This window comes from Falco peregrinus, chromosome 1 (assembly GCF_023634155.1).
Source record: "Falco peregrinus isolate bFalPer1 chromosome 1, bFalPer1.pri, whole genome shotgun sequence".
Taxonomy (NCBI): Eukaryota; Metazoa; Chordata; class Aves; order Falconiformes; family Falconidae; genus Falco; species Falco peregrinus.
Genome location: NC_073721.1, coordinates 66,760,811 through 66,787,296, shown reverse-complemented (window position 1 = coordinate 66,787,296; position 26,486 = coordinate 66,760,811). Strand labels below are relative to the sequence as shown.

At 39.8% G+C, this 26,486-nt stretch overlaps 1 protein-coding gene across 8 annotated transcripts in view; it reads left to right on the top strand.

Annotated features, from left to right (window-relative positions):
* Nucleotides 1-25,219, top strand: part of YLPM1 (YLP motif containing 1) — a 38,741-nt gene extending 13,522 nt beyond the window's left edge. Inside the window, exons 5-21 of one of the 8 annotated variants that reach the window (XM_055798306.1) lie at nucleotides 81-2,462; nucleotides 5,184-5,289; nucleotides 7,342-7,585; nucleotides 8,753-8,845; nucleotides 9,193-9,367; nucleotides 9,508-9,653; nucleotides 10,043-10,197; nucleotides 10,824-10,886; nucleotides 11,187-11,306; nucleotides 11,587-11,763; nucleotides 11,982-12,065; nucleotides 12,327-12,410; nucleotides 13,883-13,969; nucleotides 17,010-17,061; nucleotides 22,302-22,432; nucleotides 24,236-24,415; nucleotides 24,781-25,219. In XM_055798306.1, the coding sequence (XP_055654281.1) occupies nucleotides 81-2,462; nucleotides 5,184-5,289; nucleotides 7,342-7,585; nucleotides 8,753-8,845; nucleotides 9,193-9,367; nucleotides 9,508-9,653; nucleotides 10,043-10,197; nucleotides 10,824-10,886; nucleotides 11,187-11,306; nucleotides 11,587-11,763; nucleotides 11,982-12,065; nucleotides 12,327-12,410; nucleotides 13,883-13,969; nucleotides 17,010-17,061; nucleotides 22,302-22,432; nucleotides 24,236-24,382 (4,246 nt within the window). In that variant the 3' untranslated portion in view covers nucleotides 24,383-24,415; nucleotides 24,781-25,219. The other 7 variants (XM_027795958.2, XM_055798270.1, XM_055798266.1 and 4 more) reach the window with 7 other exon arrangements.
* Nucleotides 25,220-26,486: the final 1,267 nt, after the last annotated feature.

The window sequence follows — 26,486 nt, the reverse complement described above, 5'->3', positions numbered from 1 at the left end:
TTGGAGGGGTGAAACTGTCTTTTAGAGGATTTGAATTTGATGTGTTCATGTGACTAAAATGGCCATTATGTCATCTATAGGTTTGATCGACCTCGAGGAAGAGGATATGACAAATTTGAAGGCTCCAGACAGAGAGGGCCTCGTTTTGACTCCCAGCGCTCAGAAGGATACCGGTCGCGTTTTGACCGCCAGAATACAGATGGACAGTCTTCAAGTAGGTGGGGGACTATCCCACGAGGACCAGCAGCACAGTTTTATACTTCAACAAATGCATCACACGGACATGGTTCCCGACCTAGCGGCCCACGGTGGATGGGGCCCAGGCCTCATTTGGGACAGCAGCAGCAGTCACAGGCAGACTCACAGTCAGAAAACAAAGAACCTTTTACAGATGTAGCTGGCAACCAGCAGTCCGTAAGCAGAACACAGTCTACTCCAGATGCACAGAGTGCAGGTTCCGTTGAGCCAAATGAGGACCTGACAAGCACTCAACAGGAGCCATCCAAACCCGAAGTTAAAGAAACTATTTCAGACCCGCCCAAAAAGTGGACGTGGAGTTCACACGATCCTAACCAGCAAGTAGAAGAGTCCAAAGCACCTACTTCACCTATTCAGAGCCAGAAATCCGCAACCCTTTCTAGTAACCCTGTAGCTTTGCAATCAGGTATTGCAAGAACAGGCGGTGCGGTAACCCCCGTCACAGGAAATCAGGATTTGGATTCACCAGATGACCAGTTGATGGCTTCAGATAGCACGCAGGGTCTGCCCGGCCCAGAAGGCAGAGGGAAAGGGCCCTTTATACATGAAGATAGAGGCAAGGGACCAGTAAGCAGGGGAAGGGGCCAGGGCAGGCTGGATGATGGCCGTGGCAGAGGGCAGGGGGAGGGCCGTGGCTGGGGAATGGGCCGTGGCCGGGGGATGGGCAGGATGGATGGTGGCCGGGGAATGGGCAGGATGGATGGTGGTTGGGGAATGGGCAGGATGGACGATGGCCATGGCCGGGGGATGGGCAGGATGGATGATGGCCGTGGCAGAGGATACGTGTACAGAGGCAGAGGGCAGGCTAGGCAGGCATCCATCCGTGGCAGAGGGATGTTCAGGAGAGCAGGCAGCAGGGAGAGGATGCCAGATAGGCGGTCAGGCAGCAGGGAGAGGATGCCAGACGGGCGGTCTGGCAGCCGAGAGAGGGGACTGGGTGGACGGTCAGATAGCCATGAGAGGGTGTTCTGTAGCCGAGACAGAGAGCTAGCTGCACGGACAGGCAGCCGGGACAGGGGACGGGCAGGCAGCCGGGAGAGAGGCCTCGTCAGGCGGGCGGGTAGCCGGGAGAGAGAGCCCATGCGGCGGGCGGGTAGCCGGGAGAGAGAGCCCATGCGGCGGGCGGGTAGCCGGGAGAGGGTCCCTGTCAGGCGGGCAGGTAGCCGGGAGAGGGTCCCTGTCAGGCGGGCAGGTAGCCGGGAGAGGGGCCCGGTCAGGCAGGCAGGTAACCGGGAGAGGGGTCCCATCAGGAGCTGTGAGAGGGAAGCGGGAAGATCGGACACAAGCAATATAGATAAACCCATTCACCTAGGAGATGACCCTGACAAATTGCCTCCATACCATCGAGATGAGACGCTCAGGGGTTCTTGGGGTCATGAAGATGATAGAATGCAGGAGGAATTTCCTTTAGATAGTCAAGATGACCCTTCTTTGGAGCATGAACGATTGGATGACTGGGAAAGAGAACGATACTGGAGAGATCACAACTCTGATTATCAGGATGATTCTGTAGATACATATGACAGAGATGACAGGTTGCAATCCCACCACTCATTGCCTCCATTATCTCCCCTACCACCACTACCTCCTTTATCATCTGATCGTGACAGACGAGATTCTTGGTGGGATGACTGGAAAAGGCCAAGAGAGAGGGAACTAGAGAGGGATCTAGATAGGACTGGAAGATCCTCAGATATGTATGATCAAGATATAGACCGAGAGTGGGATAGAGACTGGGACATGAGACCTATGGATGACAGAGAAATGGGGAATCGTGACCTGGATATTCCCCCTCTACCACCATTACCACCTCTTCCACCTCTGGACAGATACCGTGAAGATAGGTGGAGGGAGGATCGGAACAGAGATCATTATGACAGAGACCTCCGAGACAGGGGGGAGCTGAGGATTCGAGAATATCCAGAAAGATACGACACATGGCGGGAGAAGCAAGACTACCTTCCTGAAAGGACTGACTGGGAGAGGGAACGGTTGTCAGATAGGTGGTACCCAGATGATGGAGACAGAATGCGGTCTTTGGATGATCATTCAGATTCATCCCTTCCTCCACCTTCACATTCCTCTGATATGCTGGGAGCAGATTCAAACCTGGACTCAGACCAGTCCTTGGGAGGAGTGATGGTCCTTAGCCAAAGACAGCATGAGATAATTCTGAAGGCTGCCCAGGAACTCAAAATGCTTAGGTGAGTTGCCTGCTTCTGTCACTTTAGGTGGGAATCCCATTCTGTGGAGAATGGTGCTCCTTTCCTAATTCGTTCCTTGATTTACGCAGTAATGGCTTAATTTCTTGTCACCACAGCATGATAGTAGGAACTCAGGTGGAAGAAGTTATTTGGAGTACCTCCATCACATCTTTTGTGGATGGACTTTTTTCTTAAATAGGTGGTTGTTCCTTTCGCCATGAGTATGGAGTTTCCCTGTTTGTTACTTTCCAGGAAGACGCCTGTCCACATCACCTGACCAGTCTTACTGTTGTCCTCAAGTGAGCTTGTTGATAATTGCTTTTTAATAGTTACCTGTCAAGATTTACATTAGTGTGGTTCTTAATTCACACAATAGGACCTATTTAATTTTTTGATCCTGCTTACTTTTTAATTAAAGCATATGAGGGTTTTTTCTTTTTACTATGCTCCCTCATTTGAAACCCAGCATAGTCAGTGAATAATTTTGTCAAGTTCAGTTGATCTCAGTTCGGAGGATCAGCATAACAGCAGGGGTAACAATCAGGAAGATGTGAATGCAAAAGTCACCAAGACCACGTTTTAGAAAGCAGCTACTAGACTCCCTAAGGCTTTAATAGGTGTTTATTTCAAACTAAATAATGGAATATCCTCTTAAACATCAGAAACATCCTACAACTCGGTAAATTTAGTAATATTAGAATGAACGGAGTACATATCATCTATCCAAATGCTATCTTTGTGATGTGATGCATGGGTTTAGGTGCATTAAGTGTATTTAAAAAAAAAAAAACAAAACAACAAAAGAACACTGGAAGATTCGTTTCTTTTGACTATTTCCAGTGAATGGGATCTTTGAGGAGATTGTAGAGAAAAGAGGAAGAATCTTAGAGACAGGGTTCATCCTATTCATGAGTTAGTGAGAGAGCGCTAAGGCTTAGTGCCTAGTAAAGACAGGGGTTTAGTTTCACAAACAAGATCTGCTAAAATAATGGGCAATTAAAATGAATGTTTGGTTATCATTATTCCATTTACATCAAACCATGCTGAAAGATACAGAGGTGTTTTGCACTTTCCTTTAAACTGTTGTTTTCAGACTCATAAGATTGCTAAGCATCTGCCCCATATGGAAGGCCTTAGTTGCATGCCAAAATGCCAAAAAAAAAAATCAGTTTAAAACCGGAGAACTTTTATTCTGAATAATTTAATCTTTCACTGCAATTGGATTAATTCAACAGGTGTTAGTAATGGTGAAATCTGTGTTATAAAGCAATATTTGCCAAAAGTTTGGAGCAACAGATAATCTTCAGCTTCCTGACTTCCCCACTGCCTCAGCTTGCCAGGCATGTGTTTTGCTGTTTAATGTGACTAGCTGCAAGCCAGTAGACTTTAAGCTAATGACCAGAGTTTGGAAATCACTACTGAAGTGACTACCTTATTAGGGCTGAAATATTTAAACATAGGAACTAAAATGTTTTATGTAAGAAAGTAGACACATACACCTCTTTCTAAGACAGTAAGAAGGAGAAATATAAACATGATACTGATAACTGATTTTTTAGTTGAATATGAGGGTAATTTTAAAAAGAGCTACACTGGTACTTCTCATGAGGTTCTGATAAGCAGATGACTCCAGTCTGAACAGCAGGAACAACTTTAAGGAGACTGCTTATGTTTTGGGGTTTTTTTGGAGCAAAGAGTTATTATACCAATAGTGTGGTGCCTAACTGCTTTCATCTCCAAAAGTAAAGCCTTCATCTGGCTTTGCTTTTATTGTGTATAAAAGAGCATACTCTGAGTTGCATGCTGTTCTGTATTTGTCATCTGGTGTATTTTTCCTAAGCCAGGTGTAAAGAAGACGTGAATGGTAGCAGCTGTTCACTTTACTCTGTACTAATGCAGCAATTGAGATCCCTTTCTCTGAGCCAAGTTCCCCTTGTGCTGGACGCTGAACAGATTCATTTCTAGTCAGGATGGTCTCCGTTGTGCCTAGTACAGAGGGATCCCATTCTTAGTTGGTCTTTGGGAACTGATTTAATGCATACAATTAATATGAACAAAGTTATTAGCAATAAAAAAAACTAGATTAAAAAATGCTAACAAAAACTGGGAGGAAAGGAAATCATACTGAATACAACTTTGTAATCCGGTGATTGTCGTATTCACTCCTGGTCTTGGTCTCTGCTTCGTATACTATGTATTGGTTGTATATTAAATAACATTTTGATATATAAAACAAGGAAACAAAAGTTTAAATCACCATTTGGTTTTAAATATTGGAATCTGTGTTGTATTTTGTTGGCCTCGATCCTGTTAGTGTGCAAACCAGAGCAAATCCCTGAGAGCATTTATGCACACATTTCCGATGGGCTTTTTGTTTACCTGTTACAACAGGTGTTGGCAGAAGCCAAAATTCCAGCTTTGCTCTTTGCTGTCAAATTGGAGTGGTTCTGGCCAAGCGCAGAAGCATAGCTGCATCTCTCGGGGAAACTTTTGATCAAAAAAGGATGCAGCTAATACACTAAATGCCACCATGGTTAGGTGGATATGAAACGGGGATTTCCGAATCACAGTGTTGACCATGCAAAGCATGGTGTGTCCTTTTCTTCTTTCTTCTTGGCCCCTGATGCTAGTGTAATACGTAGTTTTCACCGTGATTGTTGATTTCTTTAATTTTTCATTTAAACTACAGACTGATAATGCTTTCTTGTGATTCATGTGCAGAGAGCAAAAAGAACAGCTACAGAAGCTGAAAGAATTTAAACCTGACATTTCCACGCAGGACTCTCCGAGATCACAGAACACGAGCACAAGGCCAGGTGCCTTTCAGGTAAATTCATCTTACTTCATAACATGATGTTAGTAATTACTACTAATGTGTATGTCCAATCAGTTCCATGCTGTGATGGTCAAACTTCTCTGTGGAATGCCTCCCCAGCAGCCCTTACGACCTCATCAGTCTTCTGTCGGGGCAAAGCAACTTCTTAGTTTCTTTAGATTTTCAAAAGCCTTTTCTACTCCTCCAGTCCACCGTGTCTTCTGAGCATGACCCACTGGGGACAGTAGCACATGCAGGAAGAGGTGAGCTCTTCCAAAACAGGGGCGTAAGGCTTATGAGAACACCTTCCTCTTCCTTGCCTAAGTTCTGACATCTTGCTCTGGTTTTCCTACTGTAAGAGCACTCTTCTCTTTGAAGTTAGAGAAATTTGAGGACAGGTCCATCCGGAAGTGAAATATTTCAACACAGAGTGGGCATTAGCTTTCTGTTTGCCGTCTTTACTGGGAATTCTCATTACCCTCTGGAATATTATAAAAGTGCATGGAAGCTCACATTTGTGTTCTTCCGTGACTTCGTCTCCTGTTGTGATGCAAGTTATTCCTCTGCTGCAATCTCCTGGTTGGTTCTGGGGACTCTTCTCAGCTCTTTTTTTTTTTTTTTTCTTTTTTTTTTGATTATTCATACCCAGTCATAAACCAGCTAAATTTCTGCAGTCCAGTTAACTGAGGTTTATAAACCCTACCTAGAACAATTTTCTTAAATGTTTGTTGGAGGAGACACCTGGATCGATGCACAGTCTTTATTCTTCATCCCATATTAACCCCAAAGTTACCGCTACTAATAAATTTAGCCGTAATGAACTCTGGGTCTGACATTTAGCCAGACCAAGCTTCGTTTGTCCTTCCCTCCAGAGACGTGTTATGCAGTGAGTGAGGCACTGCAAGTTGTTGGGGTTTCTTGCCTGGGTAACCAACCTCTACCTTGTTTATAGTGTCTATAGAGTAAAATAATGGAACAGATACGCTACCAAGAACTGCAGGTATGTGGATCCCTTTAGGAAGTGACTCTACTCAGCTTTGATATTTTGTATCTCAGACTACTTCAGCCATCTGCCTAAAGGTGTTCAAATAACTCTTGTCTTTCTTGGGATTCCTGCCTTCAGGTTTCTGCTGTGACTTTGAACTGTTTTTACGAAGTTCAGCTTTGCATCTACAACCATTCTTCAAGTTTTGTTGCATGTTACTAACAAGGCTGCTTGTAACTTGGCATCTGCTGTGATGCTGAAAACTCTTGTGATGCAGCATGCGGGGTTCCACAGGGGTGTTTGGTCCATGATGGGTTTTTTTGTTGTTCTGGTTTTCCACTAGGCAAGACCTCCCCATTTCTTACATTGATCTGATGTTGATCTCATTAAGGGATTTCCAGGTTTTCTGCTCTCTGGGAATTTTTCCAGTGACTTCCAGAAAGAAGCTGGCCTTATCAGTCCTTTTGTGCCTCACCAAGCTGCCCTACTTTCAGACTTTTTCAGCCTCCTCACAGACAGCAGGAATCTTTGCAGACAGCAGGAGTCTTTGGGAATAAAACCATAGACACTTTTGAGCTGAGATAGGCCTACTGGAGCTTAAATTGGTAAGGTTATTTTGAAGGAGAAAATAAATGGTACTTAAGCCTTCACATAGTGAACAAATGCTGAATTAATTCAGGCCACCCGTTCTTGAAATACTGTCCTCCTACCTGTAGCACCTTGATGGAGGTACTAGAAAATGCTTATGATTTGATTACTGATTGCCATTGTGCTTACTGACTTACAGAGGATGAGAGAAGGTTAGTTTACAGATCTACATTAAAAGTGCTTTCTGCATCTAGGTCTCTTCTCAGCTATCTTCAGAGGCACCAGTAGAAGCCCAAGCTATTAAACCTTCTCCTGCTGTTATTATAAAGCCTCCCGTGTTGTTCAGACAGCCCACCCCTGTGACAAGACCAAGTGCCCCACTGACAAGGCCTGCTACACCTATGACAAGGCCACATGCTCCAGTTTCTACTCCAACTACAACCCCAAGTCATGGTCAGTCTTTAAAACCATCACCTTCTACTGTGGAACAGGAACGCTGGGATGAGGATTCTTTCCACGGACTGTGGGACACAAATGAGGATAAAGGAGCAAATATGGAGTACGAGTTGTGTAAACAGGAGTCAATGATGCCTCCACCTGTCTCCTCGCCTGTGAAAGTACCTGCTGTTCACACCCCTGTTCCGTCAGCCGTACCAGTGTCCCTTCCTCCAGTTATTCCACCGGTTCCTAAAGCACCTGTAATTCAGCAGACTGTGGATTATGGCCACGGGCGAGGTGGGTATTACAGTGTATTTGTTCGATCTGTGACAGAGAGCTAGCTAGTCCTCCTAGCTTCTTTCTAAGGAGTATGCCACACAAAGCAGGCTTTAGATGTTCTGCAGTTGACCTGTAGGCTGTGTACATTGCGATCCAATGCTAAGCCATGCAGTTTTAAGGAGTCTGTAACCTCCAGTCTTGAGTTTAATGTTTTCTTCAGTGCTGTGATAATGAGCTACTTCATGTGAACTGACTGGTGTATAGCTACATCTGCTTCTAATAAACACCAACTGACGTGATGGCATCGATGTGCTATATTTAGATTGATATTGATACTTTCCCTTAATACCTTTGCAGCTGAGTATGGAAATAACTATGTTAGAAGGTGCTTTGGATTGTTACAGTTCTTGGGTGTGACTTTGTAACTTAAAGCAGAATGTGACTGATGTTTGCATTATTTATATAGTGCTTAATGAGTGTGAGGTACCCTCTAGGCAGGGAGGGAGAAGAAGTCCTAGTTCTGAAGAGTGTGTGCCCTAGATAAGCATTTAACATATAAACAGTCAAGGGCTCTGATTTTTAGTGTTGAGCTTATCAAAGCTAAAACTCAACACTAGTTTTTTAATAGAATTAATTTCCTTCATTCTTCATTTTTTAACAGGAGTGAAATCATGTCATAAAGAAGTTCTTAAATTGTGCATTGCCATTTAAAGAGTGTTTTTTCTCTCTCTAGGGTGCCATAACATGAATTGAAGCCCTATCAATTTCATCAAGTAGATGTTTTAGTAAAAGCTGTTAGAAAAATCGTCACTGTTAGGAATCTAAAGTGAGCATTTCAGTTAATATTCTTGACATTACAGTAGTTCTATCACTTATTGAAATTTCAGAGCATTTTAATGTTTATAATCTTGTGACCATGCGTGCTGCCTAAACTCATGTAAGAAGGCAGAAGTCCCATTCTTAAGGCAGTGATATACATACTTAAACACACAAACCCACTTCAGACTTTCAAAACCGTGTTGTTGTGTATTTATGTATAGCTCTTTTTGCATTATCCTTTAAAAGAATTTCTGGTAAATGATTCCAGTCACTTTTAATGCCATTGATTACTTTTCATGACAGAGGAAAGGCAATGAAAGAGGGGTATCTTAAGACCTTAATTTTTTTATTATTATTTTTAACCAGATATAACCACCAGTAAAGTGGAACAGATTCCATATGGGGAGAGGGTGACCCTGCGACCAGAACCTCTACCAGAGAGACAAACATTTCAAAAAGGTAGGGAGCACTTGGCTAGCTCTCAGAAAGTTAGTTAGCTCTTAAGAAAAGTTGTAAGGCACTAAAAGCGTATTTTAAACTAAGTAACTCTTGTTTAAGCTAGAACTGCTTCATTGCTTTTCAGAGGCCCATAAAAATAACGGTTCGTATTGTCAAGACGAGTAATGCAAGCAACGTAGCTTTAAGTAGGATGGTATGTTATGGTTGTCTCTTACAGTCGGGAAAGAGATTCAGTGGCTGATTAAGTCCATTCTGTATACCTTTCTTGCACTCTTCTTTATTGCTTTTCCTTCAAAAATAATAAGAAATTCAGAGTAAGTTTTAGTAATTTGGGTTTCTCCTTTCAGAGCACCCTGGTCGTTACAACAGAGAAAGAGATCGTGAGCCTTATTTTGAGCGTCAAGGTAATTCCAACACAGATCATCGGGATTTCAAGAGAGAGCGGGAATTACACAGAGACCGTGGTCCTGTGGACTATGAACGAGAGAGATTTGAAAAAGAGCGGCATCCCCGAGATGATAGGTATGTGGTTTTGGAACACTGTATACAATTCAGGCAGTGCTAAGTATCAGGCTGTCCATTTTGCCTATGAGATACATGTTCATTTCTCTCTGGAATGCATAGCAGAAATTCTAGAAATATGCAAGATACTCTTTTGGCAGGGTTCTTCCTCCTACACCTTCAAGGACTCAGTCTTACCGTGACAAGAAAGACCATCCCTCCTCCAGGCGGGGTGGTTTTGAAAGACCACCATATGAACGAAAGACAGATCGTCCAGCATATGATCATGGTCCTTCCATGTTTGGAGGTACAGTTTCTCAGTCTTGAAACCATGCTAGAATATTATGAAAAATATGGACTCACAGAGGTAAATATTAATCAGGAGAAAATTAATTTATTTACAGTATTTCTTTGTTCTGAATATATAATTCAGGAAAATTTATTTGGGGAGTGTCATGTAGTTTTGTTTGAGTGGTGATGTGATCAGGAGCACAACAGTTTTATAATCTGCTAAAAAATGTCTTTGATTGTAATATGTTCAAGATAAGAAATCTGAATTATTTTGAGGACAAATCTGTGAATTTATCCTAAAATAATGAAGGTCTGTTTAAATCAGCTCAGCTGGGTATGAACATCTTAATTTTTTTATTTTACTGAACTAAGAAAATTCTTCTGTCCAAACACTGGAATTTGAAGGTGATCGTAGAAATTACCCTGAGGAAAGGATTCCTATTTCTGCTCCTTCAATGCCCCGTCAGCCACCACCTGCTCCACGAGTGGAGAGGAAGCCAGAATCTAAAAATGTAGATGATATTTTGAAGCCACCAGGACGGGATAGCAGGCCAGAGAGGGTGAGTATGCATTCTGAAAGCAGTGATCGGTTTCTGTGAGGTCTTTATTCAGGTAAAATGCTCACAAGGGGAATATGTTGGGAACAAGCCTATATGTGAGGAAGCTCTGGAAATTCTCTTGGTTCCTTTGCAAATGCCTACACAGCTATTAAGAGTCTGCAGGAGATGTAAACTTCCTGGGATTCCTATGATAAAATTCCTGTTAGTGGATAACATTAATGTATTTTTGACTCTTCTGAGATCTTCATTTGGGTTTCTGATGTAGCGGAGGAAAGACTTGGCTTTACACAGAATCAGAAATTTGGCAACGCACCATATAAAATAAGAAAGAACAAGATTCATGCTATAAAACATTTAGACAAGTTTCAGTCAGTTAATTATACCTGAACCAGTTCTGTAACGTCTTACACTGTATAAGCTGCTGAGATGATTAATGTAATTTATTCTGTAGAACTGCTATCACTCCTCACGCCCTGGCTTGTAAAATTGGCAGTAAGGTATGCTACTGGCTTTGCTTGGTGATCTGCGAGCCCAGAGCAAATAATTTTCTAGAAGAAATTTTTTGCAAAAGGAGTTCTGTTAAATGTAGTACAGTATCATGTCTTCTTACATGCTCTTTGTTTCAGATTGTAATCATAATGAGAGGGTTGCCTGGCAGTGGAAAGACACATGTAGCAAAACTCATCAGGGTATGTAAACAACTGCTCAGTCTGTAGTGCTGCTTGTCCTTTACGTGCTTCCTCTGCAAAACAGCAGAGGAAAACAGCTTTCTGTTTGTCTGGAATTTCAGCCTGTTGTTCTTCAGTGTTCTGTCTTCATATGGCCTGTGAATCCCTTGCACTATTACCAAACATGAACGATGCTGCTTGCTTCTTGTTTTGAATATAGAGCAGGGGACTGCTGTTTGCCAAAAAAAGTTTGAAGATCATCTGTAGCAGGATGGAATTTTTACAGCAAGAGTTCATGTTTTCTTTTTGCTTTCTTTCCAGGATAAGGAAGTAGAGTGTGGAGGACCTGCACCAAGAGTCCTCAGCCTTGATGACTATTTCATCACTGAAGTGGAAAAAGAAGAGAGAGACCCAGATACAGGGAAAAAAGTGAAAAAGAAGGTACTTTTAGTTCAGTTGCTTATCTTGATAAAGAAACATTCTGGAAAAGCACAGTGGCAATCAGGATTTCAGTCTGTGGCTTTGTAAGAGTGCAGGGATCTGTGGGCTGTTTTTCAAAACAAGTCAATGTAACTGAAGGGCAGTATGGGCAGCTTCTTAAACGTTGACCTGGAAAATGTGTTTCTTACACCAGTGTACTTTGTGGACATGACATTCAGCAGTGGAACATTAGCAATTTAATAGGTGTCCTCTTTCTTAAATGCTTTTGTCCTTGATAAAGGTGATGGAGTACGAATATGAAGCTGATATGGAAGAGACCTATCGTACCAGCATGTTTAAAACTTTCAAAAAGACCTTGGATGATGGCTTCTTTCCCTTCATTATCCTTGATGCTATCAATGATAGAGTGCGACATTTTGAACAGTTTTGGAGTGCTGCAAAAACCAAGGGGTTTGAGGTAATGGAGCCTAAAAAGCATTTGAACTTCCTAGCACCCATATGCTGGTATTTCTAAACTTTTGAATGCAAAGTCCCTCCCTCATTCAGGAAAAATGCTGTGGTCTACAGTTACAAATTTGCCTTTCTTAGAATGTGCAACTGCAGAGTTTATCGCCAGGTAGAAAAATAGCTCTAAATACTGATTTACAATATTTAATATTGTCTTTCTCTTTCTAGGTGTACTTAGCTGAAATGAGTGCGGATAACCAGACGTGTTCCAAGAGGAATATTCATGGACGCAAGCTAAAGGAAATCAGCAGGGTAACTGTATACATCTGGAGTCATAGGATTAATGATAGGTTTCATTGTATTTTTAGCCCTGCTGTTGTTGGAAAACTATAGACCTCTTTTAGACTACGTAATGCTCACACTTCTCTAAGAAGAGCTGGTAGTTATTTCATGGGACTTACTGAAATTAATTTTCTTAAATACAGATACATCTTGTTCATTAATAGAAACCCAGTTTTCCATTGAATCTATTATATTTTTAGAGTTGCTTCATTTTTGTTTGTTTTTTGTTAGATGTCTGATCACTGGGAGGCAGCACCACGTCACATGATGCGCCTGGACATTCGTTCTCTATTGCAAGATGCTGCTATCGAAGAGGTGAGAATCTCTGTGCTCATTAAAATTACAAATTACATACATGTGACTATACTGAAAATACAAAGCAAAGCGTGATCACAACAGGGCAGTTATACTTGGCACTGTAGAAAGCCAGAATCACTGTGTCAGACAAGTGTATTCCATTATTCCTACCAATTACCCAAACATGAAAGTACATGTTACATTTATATTACCTTTCTGGAGACTAGACTTATACATCTTTGAGCAAGAGTTGAAGCCACTTTGCTCTTAGCAACTGTTGAGTACCAGTTAAAGAGGATCTTTGCTCTCTCAGATGAAACTCAGGACTTTTTCAGATTACTGGATTAGTTGGATCATAATTTGAAGAAGTAGTTTGATAAAATAAATAAACAAATTTGAACTACTCTCAGTCCCTGCTTTGAGACATACAGACCTGTAGCAGAGAATGAAGAAATAACTTGTAGCAGAAAATTACACTTGCTGTAGAGGATTGCCTCTTTTTTATTCCATCTGCAGTTTGCCATGACATGCATCTTTGGTGTGTTGGCTTTCTCTGTTGTTGCATTTTTCTTTGGCAGGTGTTTCAGGTGCTCTGGGAATAAAGTAGTATGTTAATCGTATGGTCATCGAAAATGTGCCATAGTTGTATGTTGCTGTCAGAACAGCTCTTGCCGTGGTCGTAGAAAGCGGTGAACTGCTGAAGTAGGAAGAGAGTTTACTCTTTGCAGTTTGTGGTGAGGTCAGCAGGTTATTTTTGAATCTCCAAGTTCCTCGTGTCAGAAAATAGTAATCTTCTAGAGGACAGCAAAAAGCTCAGCTCTCATGTAGACGTGGAGAAGGGCAGATTTGGGATTTACTCTGTTTGTATCAAGGTTTTACTAACGGTATGAAGAACTGTACGTACTTGGAGAGTTTTAGGTATTCTATGGTATACACATGAATCCCTATTAGAGATGTGGACCCCAGAAAGAATTCTGTTAGATGGGTAGGGTTAGATGTGTGCCTTAACATAACAAAGAAAATGGATGCTTTAACCTCTGTGGTTGTTATTCTTCACTGTGATACTTAAATATATACAAGATAAGAGCTCGATTAGAGATGTTTTATGCAGAGCACGTCATTCCAGTGATATGTAAATGGCAAGTTTAAGATCTTTTTCTGAGATTTCAAGTTTCGAGATGTGATTACATGGGAAGCAAGAGAAGGATCTTACTGTTACAGACACTGACAGCACAAAGAAAGCATGTGAAAGAAGAGATTAAACAAGTGCTACTTTCCCACACAGTTTGTCACTAGCTAGAGCAGAGCATGCTTCTGAGGGAAGCTAAAATGGAGCCAGTACTCATATATATTGCATCATCATACTTTCCAAGATGAATCCTTTCTTTCCTCTTTTATTTGAACTTGTAACCTTCTACTTACTCTGCTAAAACCCCAATATTTACAAGTCAAGCCGTGCCTTGTAAGTCTGTGTTTGTGCTTTGGAACAGGTGGAGATGGAGGATTTTGATGCAAATATTGAAGACCAGAAAGAAGAAGTCAAGAAGGATTCAGCAGAGGAGGAAGAAAGTGAACTGGTAGGAGACACATCAACCATCTCTAACAAAATGTTTGTTAATGTGTCTGAGGGAGAATCTCAGTCTTATAAACGCCCACCCACTGCCATTCTTAGCAGTGCGATCTTAATACACACATTTCTAGTTGTTTATTCCTTAAACACTTCTAGGAGAACTTTAATGTTAAATCATACTATTCCTAACTGATTTTTTTAAGAATCTGTGAGTATATGCCACAAACCATTATCAGTGGAGAGTGGCAACATGCCTCTTACAGCCATTTATAAGTTGCACTATACTATAGCATTGCCTTCCAGATTATCTAAGAATTACGCTAAGTTGAGGATGGGAAGAATGGGCAAAGATTAATTTAGCTTATTTCCTCTCACGTGTCTAAAGACCTCTTCTTGACTGTCACAGTATATGACAACAGTTTTGAAGAAGAATGCTTTCTCTGCCAAGGCTCGCTGACTTTGTTTGTCAGTAGGTATCTCCAAGATGAGGGATTAGGTCTCTTGGGTAAATGAAGGTTAGAGAATTGCCCTGAGGGCTGGTGGTTTTAGGTATGTATTTAAAAGGCTACGAAAGGCTTCCTAATGTAACTTCTTGGTATGTGTTGGAGCTGCAGCTGCTCAGTGCTTGATGAGTTGAACGTGTCAAACCCTGGTTCCCACAACCAAGCAGTTAAACTCCAATAAACAGGAAGTAACCGAAAATGTCTGAGACGAGCAAGTCCTTTTTCTTGATGGAAATTCAGTATTCCTCAGGAGTGACAGTTTAGAAAGCAGTTGAAGGTACAGAATAAAAAAAATTAAGCTTAGGAAGAGTGGATTTTAATAAACATCTGGTTTTTTGCAACATGACTTATTTATTCTCTTTACTACATTATTCTTTGGCACAGAGTATGAGACTGCATAAAGTGTGGTTAGAACATTTCAAAGGCGCATCCATGTTTACAAGAATATGGCTGCTAGTCTCGTTTCTTGGAAATGAGCTATACCTGGAAGAGAAGGTTGTCTTTAGTTTTTGAGACATCTGTGCACAAGAGAGTGTGTGTGTATGTGTGTGTTTATGGGCTCTGGGGAGTGTCCTAATGTGCAGCCAATAAAACAATAGGCCTTTTCTTTATGAGACAAAGGAGAAATCTTGGTGGTGAAAACTATGCAAATTATTCATAACTAAAAGTAATCTACTTATAAGAACGTTTTCTATTCAGATTCACAAGACATGAAAAATAGCAAAGAAATACCTGCCATATGTAATCTCTGCTGTTCAGTCACATGGCTAATCTCGGAGAGGGTTATGTCAGACAGAAAGGTGGAACAGTACACTGTATTTGGTATCTGCCTTCTTGAGAGCAGTTGGTAAGGGTTCTTCAATTCGTTTTGCTGCATTTAATCCTGTGGAAAAGAGAGAGGTCTGCAGTTCCTGCTATCTGGCAGATGTCCTTGAAATATCCAGCTGTCTTGTACCAAAGCATGAAGTCTGAATCTTTTCTTATCCTATTTGAGGACCGGGATATTGTACAGATTCAGCACACAATAGGCCATTTCACACCATCAAAGTCACTCTTTTGTTGCTATTATCAACTCCCATAGGGTTGTTTGTAGCATTCAGACAATTCTTGCTTTTCTGTGCTTGATGGTATGAATTATTGATGCTTTTAACTTAGTGTTCTCACCAGTGTATCACATCACTTTGTTCAATACAAGCTTCTAGCTGTGGTGTAAACTTACTGAGCAAACTTTAATGTGCAACTTTGTTTAAAAGTATGAATATGCATATATATATATATACATGAAGTTTATTTGTTACAAGGAAATACTGCAGCACAAACTGTAGTAGTTTGTATTAATTACAGACTTGATTAAAAACAATAGAATACAGAGATCTGATAAGTCACTGATATATGCTTGATAGAAAAGAGGTCTTTCAGGGATTTTGGAACAGCAGTGCTGAATGTAATCAAAAGCATTGTAGCTCTCTGGAGTAGTACACTGATTGAGTAACCTTTAGCATTAACAAATACACGTTTTACACACTGAGGCAACCTATAAATAGAGCAGGAAAGAAGTTAGTGTAATAAAACTGGTCTGTGGATTGTTGTTTTCTTGTTGAAATCTTCTAGAGTAGTTCTTTTCCCTCTCTTATTAAAAATCATTCTTAAAATAATGATATTCTCACAGGGGTTCCATTTCACTACATTGAACTTTTTACGTGATTCCAGAGAAACATAAGTAGTTTTACACTGAATCTGAACAGCTGATATGAGTTATAAGGGGTGCTTAGTAAGGATTCACTTGTCCAAGAGTATAAAATGAAAAGATAACAAGAAGATATCTAAAATAAATAAGTTTTTACTGAATTTAGTATCACTATGCTCGTTTACAAGGAATAAACTGGCTAAAGATCATTATATGTAAAATGCATGATGACACTATTTGTAGGGAAAAAAGTGTTTTAAAAAAATCATTGAACTAAGAGGGTTATATTAAAATGAAAAATAATACTGAAATCTTAGTAATTCACAGATACTCGCATTTAAACTAAGGAAAGAATTTTGTTTAGATGTGGACTAACCACTCATACATGAATTTACTATGTCCCTTCGAAAGGATTAAGTAAAGTTTGTATGTGGTAAATCTCGGATGTAATGTTAAAAGTTCATGACTGTGGTAACTTTTTCATTTGTATTTGTAAAGCTTTGAATATTCTTTATGCCTGATAAGTTGCGTTACAATAACTTTGCCACCTGGGAAAATGTAATATAGTAACTGTGCACACAGTGCCATTGCTGTCTTTAGACTCTTTCCGGAGTTCTGTGTTTGCAGAGGGCAGCACTCTTGTAACGATTTGCAAGGGCTGCTAAAATCACTGAATGGGAAATGGATGCAGAAGTTCTGAAATACTGAGTAATTTGTTTCCTTCATCTGATAACAAGAATTGTGACTTACAAAAAGAAATACCTTAAGCTCCCATTATAATGCTGTTTCCAGTTCAAAAGTGATATGCATGTGTGTCTCTCTCTAATCCTCCGAGCTTCTCTCTGTGTATGATTTAGGGTTACATTCCGAAAAGCAAATGGGAGATGGACACTTCTGAGGCAAAGCTAGGTGGGTATTTATTTTTTCCTGTTTCTTATAGTTGGTATCTGATGATGTTTGCAAAACCTGAATTTTTTATTTTTACTGTGCCTCCTTACCCAAACCAAATAAATGTGTTGATTTCACATGTGTCTGAAACTGCAAAAACATTTGTGTGGAAAAAGAATGTGTCTTCTGCCAAAGGCAAGGGAGTTATGACTTTCTAACCATCACTGTTTTATATATTCATTAATTGTTCTTCCATCTGTTCAAGGAAAGTTCTTTGTCTTAAAATTTAAAAAAAGCAGTATTTCTGTTCTTTATTCATCTCTTCCGTATTATAAAAAGCAGAGTCAACTTACATTGCACTTGCATTCTTGTTCATACTGCATACCTTTTCTTCAAGCCTTAATGTCATCAGTAACTTACTTTCTTGGAGACATGCCTAGTAGCTAACTGTATTGAAGATGTTTCTCGCTCTCCAAAATAGACACGTGTGAGGACAAAGTAGTGCCGTGTTTTGAAGCTGGTTCTGAATGTTTAGGCCTCCGTGTATCCTATCAACAACTTGGGTATTGAAAAGTTAAAGTGCGTTATGCTTTTCAGTTCCAGGAGAATACTAGAATAATTCTTCTTAGTAGGATGCAAAATGGACTTTGCAGGAGCACAAGGGCACTATTTTTGCTATACTTTTTGTTCTGATTAGTGTTGGTGGTCGCGTTAGATGTAAGTGCTAATATTAGGATTCTGTGGAAGTCAAAAGCAACTTTCAGGCTGAAATGCATGCACTATGGCTGTGATGGAAGGTCTACACATGGAAAGGGGGTTTTAGTCATTATGATCAGTTTGGGAGTTTGTTTGTTTTGGGGTTTTTTTTCCCAACTGAATAGTAATGGTTCTAAGTGAAGATTTTATCAGTGCAATCTGCATAAAACTGCTATTTTCTGTCACATCTATGTGAAGTAACAAATATCTGAATGGGACACAGCATGTCTTAACATTTTTGAGGTTTGCTTCCGCATGTGTGGTACAGCCCTGTGTATCATAACTTTCCAATAACCAAAACCACAATTGCACCATAGAAACAGTATTAGAAGTTCTGCCTTACGTAAAGCAGCCTTTCATCCTTTGCTGTTAACTGCTTAGTTGCACCATCTCTTCTGCTGCTGTGCTCTCTTTTAAGTCATTTAAATATTAGTGGAATATATTGACACTGTGGCACCTGCAGTACCACTGGAGGAGCCTTGTACTTAATGATTCTGGCATATCAAACAGCTAGGCAGTTAGAATTAATTCAGGATTGCTCTGCATTTTTGTTAAGAGTTGATTGTTTTAATATCTTAAGATTATTTCTCAAGTTTGTAATGATTTTTATCCCAATTATGTATGAAATCATGGTACTGGAAAACTGTATTGTTGAAGAATGCTCTGATACTTTGTGTTGTATTCCAAATAACATAGACTACTTTAAATACTGAGTAGTAGGAACAGATGCATTGCACTGGATGCGGTGAACTTTAAGTCATCCCGTGTGTTTTACAGATACCACAGGAGTCCAAAGTGTGTTCTAAAAATACTGAAGTTTTGTGTGTAGTTTCTGGCAGCGTGGAGACTGTGACTGCAGTAGAAATTTACAGATAGCTTTCAAAATTGACCTCTCTCATGATCAAATACTGCTAAAAAATAGAAATTAAGAACTGTGTTGTGTTTCTTTGCATATGAAAACCCTGTAATATAAAACGCAGGATTTTTATATGGTCTCCACTTAAGTGTAAAAAGGAGGAGCAGGTAGCAGGGTCAGTTTTATGCTAATGTAAGTTACTTGCAAGGCTGTCGCAATAATCCTTTAACAATCAAAAACTCCATTAACAAACTGGATGTTAGCATGCTGCAAGACACAGATACAGGTGCCAAGAAGGTCTTTCTATTAAATCTATATTCACTGTTTTGCTTTCATAACTACCTTCTAGATTAATTTTTATAAATATATAGAACCATAGATTAAAAGTAAATTCTGAAAGAACATACATTTTTTTAAAAGCCAGGCATTCATATAGAAAGAATGATGTTTCTTTGAGAAATTGCTCTGCAAAGGCAGGCAACTTTTAGCTCAAGGTATGCATTATAAGTGCTTGCAGTCTGTGAGTAAGAATTATTATATTTATTTCACAATAAGACTTTGTTGTAGATTACCAATTAAAATTACCTCCTGAAAGGCATGTAAACTGTGGTATGCATTTGTTATTTCCTGGGAGCTGGCCTTCCCGTTAGGTTTTTTGCCTTGGTCCCAGAAGGCACACATTTGCAGAAGTGATTTAAGTGCAGAATCCAAAAACAACACTAAGTCTTGTTCTGCTTTTATTTTCTTTCTGAGTAAGCGTTGTTACAGGAAATCACAATAAGATCTTACTGATTGTAATAAGCCTCTGAAAAGTTGTAGTTCTTTAGCTGTGACACTGACTTGTGACAATCGCCATACTGTATGCCCCAGAGCTCTTGTTTTAGTTCAGATTTACTTTGGCAGGGGTGATGCATTCCTCACCCTGAGTATGTGTGTGGTATATCATTTCCTTATGTGCTGTGAGTGCACAGCCACATTTTTATTCTAAAGTCTAATTACTGGTCTGTCTCAGTGCATAATGCACACTGGTTCTTGCATTTACAGAAGTGGATTCGCACTTTAAAAATTTGACTGTATTCAAAGTGTTTAGCACAATACTCTGTTTCCAATTGCGGCTTAGTGGTGAGTTCTCTGAAATTTCAGGAAAGGAGAAAAGAGCTCTGGCATAGCTGAAGTTTTGGTACCTTTGTAAAATTTACTCTAGAACACAAATAACTTTTTACATAAAACGTTGTGGCTTTATTGTATAAGAAGGGCAAAAGATTCATTTAGTTTTTGAAGGAGCTAATTAAGTCAGTTACTTTCTGATGCTTTATTATTAAAATTCTAAAGGTGAGTTTTTAACTTCTGCGGGTTTCTAGAAATGCTGCTGCTTCGTTGTTTTTAAAATTGAAATGGTAAAATGATGTTTGATAGTTTAACACCAATCATCCTCCATATATATTCACAAGTACCATTGTTACAAAATGACACCTTGTCTTATTTTCAGAAAAGAATGTTCTGAAATGATGCTTTGTGGTAGGCTTTTGACACTTCTGTAGTGTGTCTACTGCATGGCACCTGTGCTTTGAACCACGATAGTATGGATGGAAGCAGATCCCTCTGGAAAGGCAATCCAACTTCATACATGGAAGGAGATCACATTTTAAAATAAATTCTTTGTAGCAGTAACAAAAAGGATCAGAGGGGAACTTCACACCCTGAATGCCTCCTGAACTCCTCTGTTGATGTGTGAGAACTACACATTTCTTGGCGATATTTTCAGTTGGCCTGTGTGCAGCAGGGAGGGGGGAGAACGAACTCTTTTCTTCCACACTGGTGACGGGATGAGCTTGCATCGTAGCACATTGCCTTCCAACAGGAATATGTCTCTGTACAGATACTTGCCAAGAGAGAGCTCCTGAATTTTCAGTTCTTCATGTTCCTAAATGCTCCCCAATGCGTTTGTTGCTCTCCTTTTCAATGTTTTGGGTTGGGTTGTTGTTTGGTTTTTTTTCTGGAAACCCTTATGCTATGAATGGTCTGTGCTGATTGTTCTGAGAGTAATACTGAGGAGCAGTGCAAGTATGTTACATGCTGGAGTAACAGGGGAATATTGTATAAATTAATTTTGTCTTCTAGAGCGAGTGCCGTCTTTCTGTGGAGATTGAGCTTCAAATTTGGCAGATATAACTTAGAGCAAAAGAAGAACCTTAACTGAATTGTGTCACAAGATACCACGTAACAGATACAAATATCCTGCACTGTTATGTTGACTTTTATAAAAGGCAGAGGGGGATTAAAACGTTTTCTTAGCAGAAATTCTTTATCTGTTCCAGGGAAATGGGGCAAAGGTGGAGTCTTTAAAAACTCTAGAGTTGTATGAGGGAGAAATTACTTCATTAGTTTATGGCATTTAAATTATACTGGCATGTCTGCATCACCATTGCCTCACATTATCTCCGTTGTTGCTCTTTTCTCTCTCATATTAAGAAAAAAAAACAACTCATCTCTGAACTGAGCTTCTTTAAATACATACCTTTGAACATCCTCTTCTGCTGTCCAGAAAATATGCTGCCTTCTATTTGGTTGAATTCTGAGGCCTTTTGTGGGTGAATTTAATTACATCAGTGACTTCTGAAACAATGTTACTGACATCACTGGAAATGGTTTACAGAATATAACTGCCAAGCTTAGTGTTCCTTCTGCATATACTTGAATTGTTGTCCTATAAAATGGTAGCATACATCGACAGAAGTACTAGGATTTGCTCTGACTTGTAAAGCTGATTTTCGTTTTCAGGCTTTATTGTTCGTAATATTACAATGAATACTTCATCTTTCTAAAAGCAGTTTGCCACATTATTTCAAGAATGTGTTGTTTTTTCACTGAAAATAAGTGTCCAAAGAGGAACAAAATTTTAGAACCTAGGAATGGAATTGTTTCTTCTCATGCCTTATCGATTCAATAAGAAAAAGAAGAAAATTATGACTGTGGGACAAACACTGCTCAAATATTCATGACTGACCTCTTACACCATGAAACAAAAGATTCTGAGAGGGTTTTTTTCCGATCCTGGAGGATTTTTTGAGTGTGTTTTCCTTGTGGGGAGAGAAAAAGTAAGGGGGGGGGTTGGGGGGCGGGGATCAGGGTTTCCAAGGAGCTTTTTGTTTAGCAGAAACAGTATCTCAAAAAACTTGTCTTTGATGCGTTAATTTCTATGATCGTCACTTGTTCCCTGATACTGCATGTATGCCGTGTTTGACACAGTATTAAACCCCAAATTTGGGGAAAATGCTACAGCTTTAGTATTGTGTTCAAATACAGAAAGGTGGATATGTGGTTCCTAGCTATTTGTGGCTACATTGTACCTGTAAGGACAGACTCCATATAGTGTGAATATCCAGAAGAACAAGCTTTTTTCCCTCATACAAATAACAAGACTGAGTGTTATTGCCACACAGTTAATGTGAAAGATCAATAAAACTTGAAAATGCTGTTGAGTCTTCTCTAGTTTATTTCAACTGTCATCATTCTACCTGTCAAGACAAGCTGGATGTACAAGTTCTGCTGCTCATTCTTTTGAAAATTTTTCCACTCTCGTCTTGTTTGTGTGAATAATGGAAAAAAAAATTCTCCTTTAACTCTGAGGCTCTGTGTTTGTTCTCAGACAAGCTGGATGGTTTGCGGACTGGCACTAAAAGGAAACGTGACTGGGAAGCAATTGCCAGCAGAATGGAAGATTATCTACAGCTTCCGGATGACTATGATACACGTGCTTCTGAACCTGGAAAGAAAAGGGTAATAAATTTTCAAATGACTTACCGTCTGTATATGACCATTTAACGGTCTCTGTGAAAAAGAGTTTGTGTCAAGTCGTTCAGTGTCTATGAATATGGCAATTTCACTGACTCACTTTTCATTTCGCTATTCCATTAGATTCTGTAAGAGAATATTCTTGAGGGTAGGGTCTTCCAGAGGTAAACAGATTCATTATAACGAAGTGAGGCATTGTAAATAGTAAAGATTAACTATGCGTGGTATGGCTTTTGAGATTGAGAATGGAATCATGTCCCATTTCTTGCCAGGGGAGATGATGCGCTTTGTTTCAGAGCAACCCACAGAGTCCTGTTCTTATGCTGTATGTTTTGTCATGAGATAGTGTGATATACAGTGCAGATTCCAAGATAAGGTGATGAATTTATTAAGCTGATTTTTTGTCAGGTTTTGTAATAAGTAGGCAGAGAAATGGTAGGCTGTTCTTATGTTCAAAAAGGTTCAGCTGAGGAAAGTATCAGCTATGTAGGTTTTATATCAATTAAGTCTTGTAGATGTTACCTCCTGCATATACCTTACATATAGCTTGGGGGATGGTGTATAAGAAGTTGGCTTCAACCACTTTATATGTATTTCTGTTCTGAACACAAAATGCTACCTCTTCAAATACCATTGTGAAAAAACGGGCAAAAAATCAGAAGATGATGAGAAAGGTAATAGGAAGAGGTAATGCCTTTTTTTTTTTTTTCTCCTCCAAAACAGAAAGACCAGCTTTTGCCACTAAAAGTAATTTGAGTTAACTGTTGGTGTTGAGACTCTGTTTTGTTCTGTAATGTCAAACACAAAACGGGACAGCATGCGTGAGGGAAATGGAAATACTAAGGCACTGGCAGAGAAAGTGATGGTGGAAGAACGCAGACATTGGTTATCAGCAGGAATGCCTGGGGAGATCCAAGTAGACTGTGAAATAGGGAGGTGCTGGCAGAAAGGTGACAAGCCTACGTCCCCAAATAAGAAGTCAGCCCAAGTGAGACTGATCAGTTAGGATGTCAAGGAAGAGTTCCTTCACTTACCGTTTTTTCTCATCCTGCAACTGTGTGTTCCAGCTGAGTTTCTGGACTGTTTTCCTTCATCATCACCTCCCTCACTCCCTCCCATTGCTGTCTGTGTTTGTGGGTTGAGGGAGTGTATGTCTGAGGGGCAGGAATGCAAGTCATCTGTGTGACCATGAAGAGCCACAGAGGAGATGGCTGCACCTGTAAAGATGGGAGATAAAAAACACATGAAGAAGTTTTTTAGTGTAAAGAAATAGCAGGAAGATGTAAATAGACATGTATCACAGAAGATAGAGAAGAAAATTGTCCCTCAATCACTCATTCAGTGCTGAGTTGCTCTTTAACACTGTCTGTCTGTAGTTTCATTAGTCATCTTCTAGATGTTTCCATTGTGCAACTGAAAGACAAGTTGTACAAAAAATGAGGACATTAAATGAATCTTTGATCGTTCTTCCTGCAGAAAGCGTTGCTTTGAACGGAGAAATAATTGTAGTAATTACGCTTCAGCTCTCAGAATTATAGCATTGAAATGGAAAAGGCTCATCATCTGTACCTTTCTTCTACTCCATGGGACACCTGAGATACTAAATTAGAAATAATATAACTCCTGTAGTTTGCATCCTTACCCATTGGAAAACAAATCAATATTTACATGTTCAAAGGAAAATGAGTACAAATTAGAGAATTCTTGTATTCTTATCTGCAGTGGAAAGCCTAGACTTGTCTCAGGATTTTTTAAGAGGTTGTCTTACTGATAGTGTGTTCTCCATAGGTGCGGTGGGCAGATCTAGAAGAAAAAAAAGATGCAGACAGGAAAAGGGCCATTGGTTTTGTTGTTGGACAAACAGATTGGGAGAAGATAACAGATGAAAGTGGTCATCTTGCTGAGAGAGCCCTCAACCGCACCAAGTATATATGAAAAAGTGGTTAAATGGAATTTTGTGCCTTTAAGGTAAGTATTCACTCTTCCTGCGTGTTTATAGCCTTCATGGGTTTTACATTTTTTAAGAGTTAAGGTTGCAGTTCCTGTCATTGTTAGAGTTCTCCCAGACAAGAGTATTTTATTTGGTACCTTGTGTAATAGGCATCAGCTGTGCCCATTCAATGTGCACCCTCCTGTACAGCATCTAAAAATAAAAGGTGAAGGATTGTCAACTCTCTCCAACCCTTATTATCAGGAAAATAACGTTTTCATTAAAAGAGTAGTTTAACTGCGTGCCTAGTCCTACCTAGTTCAGATTTGGCTTACTGTATCTTAACTCTGACCACATTAATTGCTGTTTTACCTGGTGTAACAAACTTTTCCTTTCTTTACAGGCCATTTGCTCTGAGGAGAAGTCAACCAAGGTGTCATGAGCATCTTGCATGGGTCATGTCACTCCCACCTTCACAGTTTTTCTTTGTTATTTTAGTTTCAGCAATTTTCTTGAGATATTGGCAGATAACCAGTGCTCTCAAAAAAAAAAAAAAAAGAAAAAAGAAAAAAAAAAAAAGAAACCCCACACTGAATCCCACTGCTCCTAAGTGAGAGAGACAGTTTACTTTTTAATATTTTTGGAGGGGAGGGAGGGGGAGGGCCATTAGTTTTAGCTGCTGTTTGTGGGATAAAGTGGAAGGACTAGACAGATGTTACCTCCACTGTACCATCACAGAATGTTTATCACCTTTGCTTCGTGGCCGTTCTCGTTTTATACTGTATGTACCTTGTAGCTTATTGTATTAGGAAGCAGAACAATAAATTTCACTATAAACTCGGTGTTCTTGGTGGACCATATAGCATGATTTCTGTTTTGACATTTCAAATGTGGTCTGTGTTCACATGTTGGCAGTACTCAGAACCGTCCTTACCTGGAAGAGGCTGTGCTTCATATTCTGGAACGTGTCCTGTCTTCTAGGTTTATCACCTCTGCTATTCTCAGAGAGAGCTCCATTAAGGCCCCAGGTTTTGCTGGCTCTTAGGAGTCATACCATTCTCATTCCTCCTGGAGAGCAGGAATGATTGTTATTTTTTTGGATCCTAGTTTCTCAGTTATGTCAAATTTCCATTACTACGTGAGTATAAATTCTGTTGGATGGCTCTGAAATACTCAAGGTAGTAATGTGTGAAAAACATTTATTTAATGCTCAACTTGAAAACGGGTATTGCACAGTTTTCTGGAGAGTAGCCTAGAAAATTCATTTTGGTCTTACTCTGTCTTTTAGTCAACACTGATCCCTATCAGGGTATTTCATTCCATTCCTAAGTCTACTGTCTCTTAGGAGAAACATCATGAAAAGAAGCAGCAAAGACCAGAAGTTATACCCTTCTATTCCTTTAATAAATGTGTTTAAGCTTGCTAAAAAATATAAATGAATAGCAGTCCATACTATTAAAAGTGGTACAAATTCTTCATAGGTGCTGGTATATGGCTTCTGCACAGCATCAGGTTTGCTGGTGAGAACGTTCTTTTGTCCTCTCGAGTTTTGAAGCAAATGCCTTGTGTTAAAAATATTGTGACCAGGGAAGGTGTTTAAAACTGAAAATGGCTGCCGTTTTACTGGTGAACTAAATTTTTTCTCCTGATCTTTCTGAGGGAAGAAAATGAGGTCCTGAATTTCCTTCTCTGCTATTCTTTGTTGCTCTGCTGAGTGATTGCAGTACGGTTTGCATTTAGGTTGGCAAATCAACTAGTTCTGGTCTGGTGGTAGTTCATGCTGCTAAAGGAGAGCTGTGGTGCTAATGGATGGTTTGGTTTGTCACTCTTCATATTTTGATTTACTGGATGTTTCTCAGCCTCGTCTGTGATGCATGATTGAAAGCCCACTGGTGAACGAGGGGAATAGCTGAACTTGTGTTGTGCTCTGAATGTGTTTAATACAAGAAAATCAAGCTCCCCAAATGCAGTGGTTTTAAAATGGAAGGTAATAAATGTGCATTTTCTGTGCATACATACTACTATGTAGCATATATACTTTTTTTAATGTTGCAAAGTACTCTTTGAATTCTGACTGAAAATTGTTCACAAAGGGAAACGAATTAACGC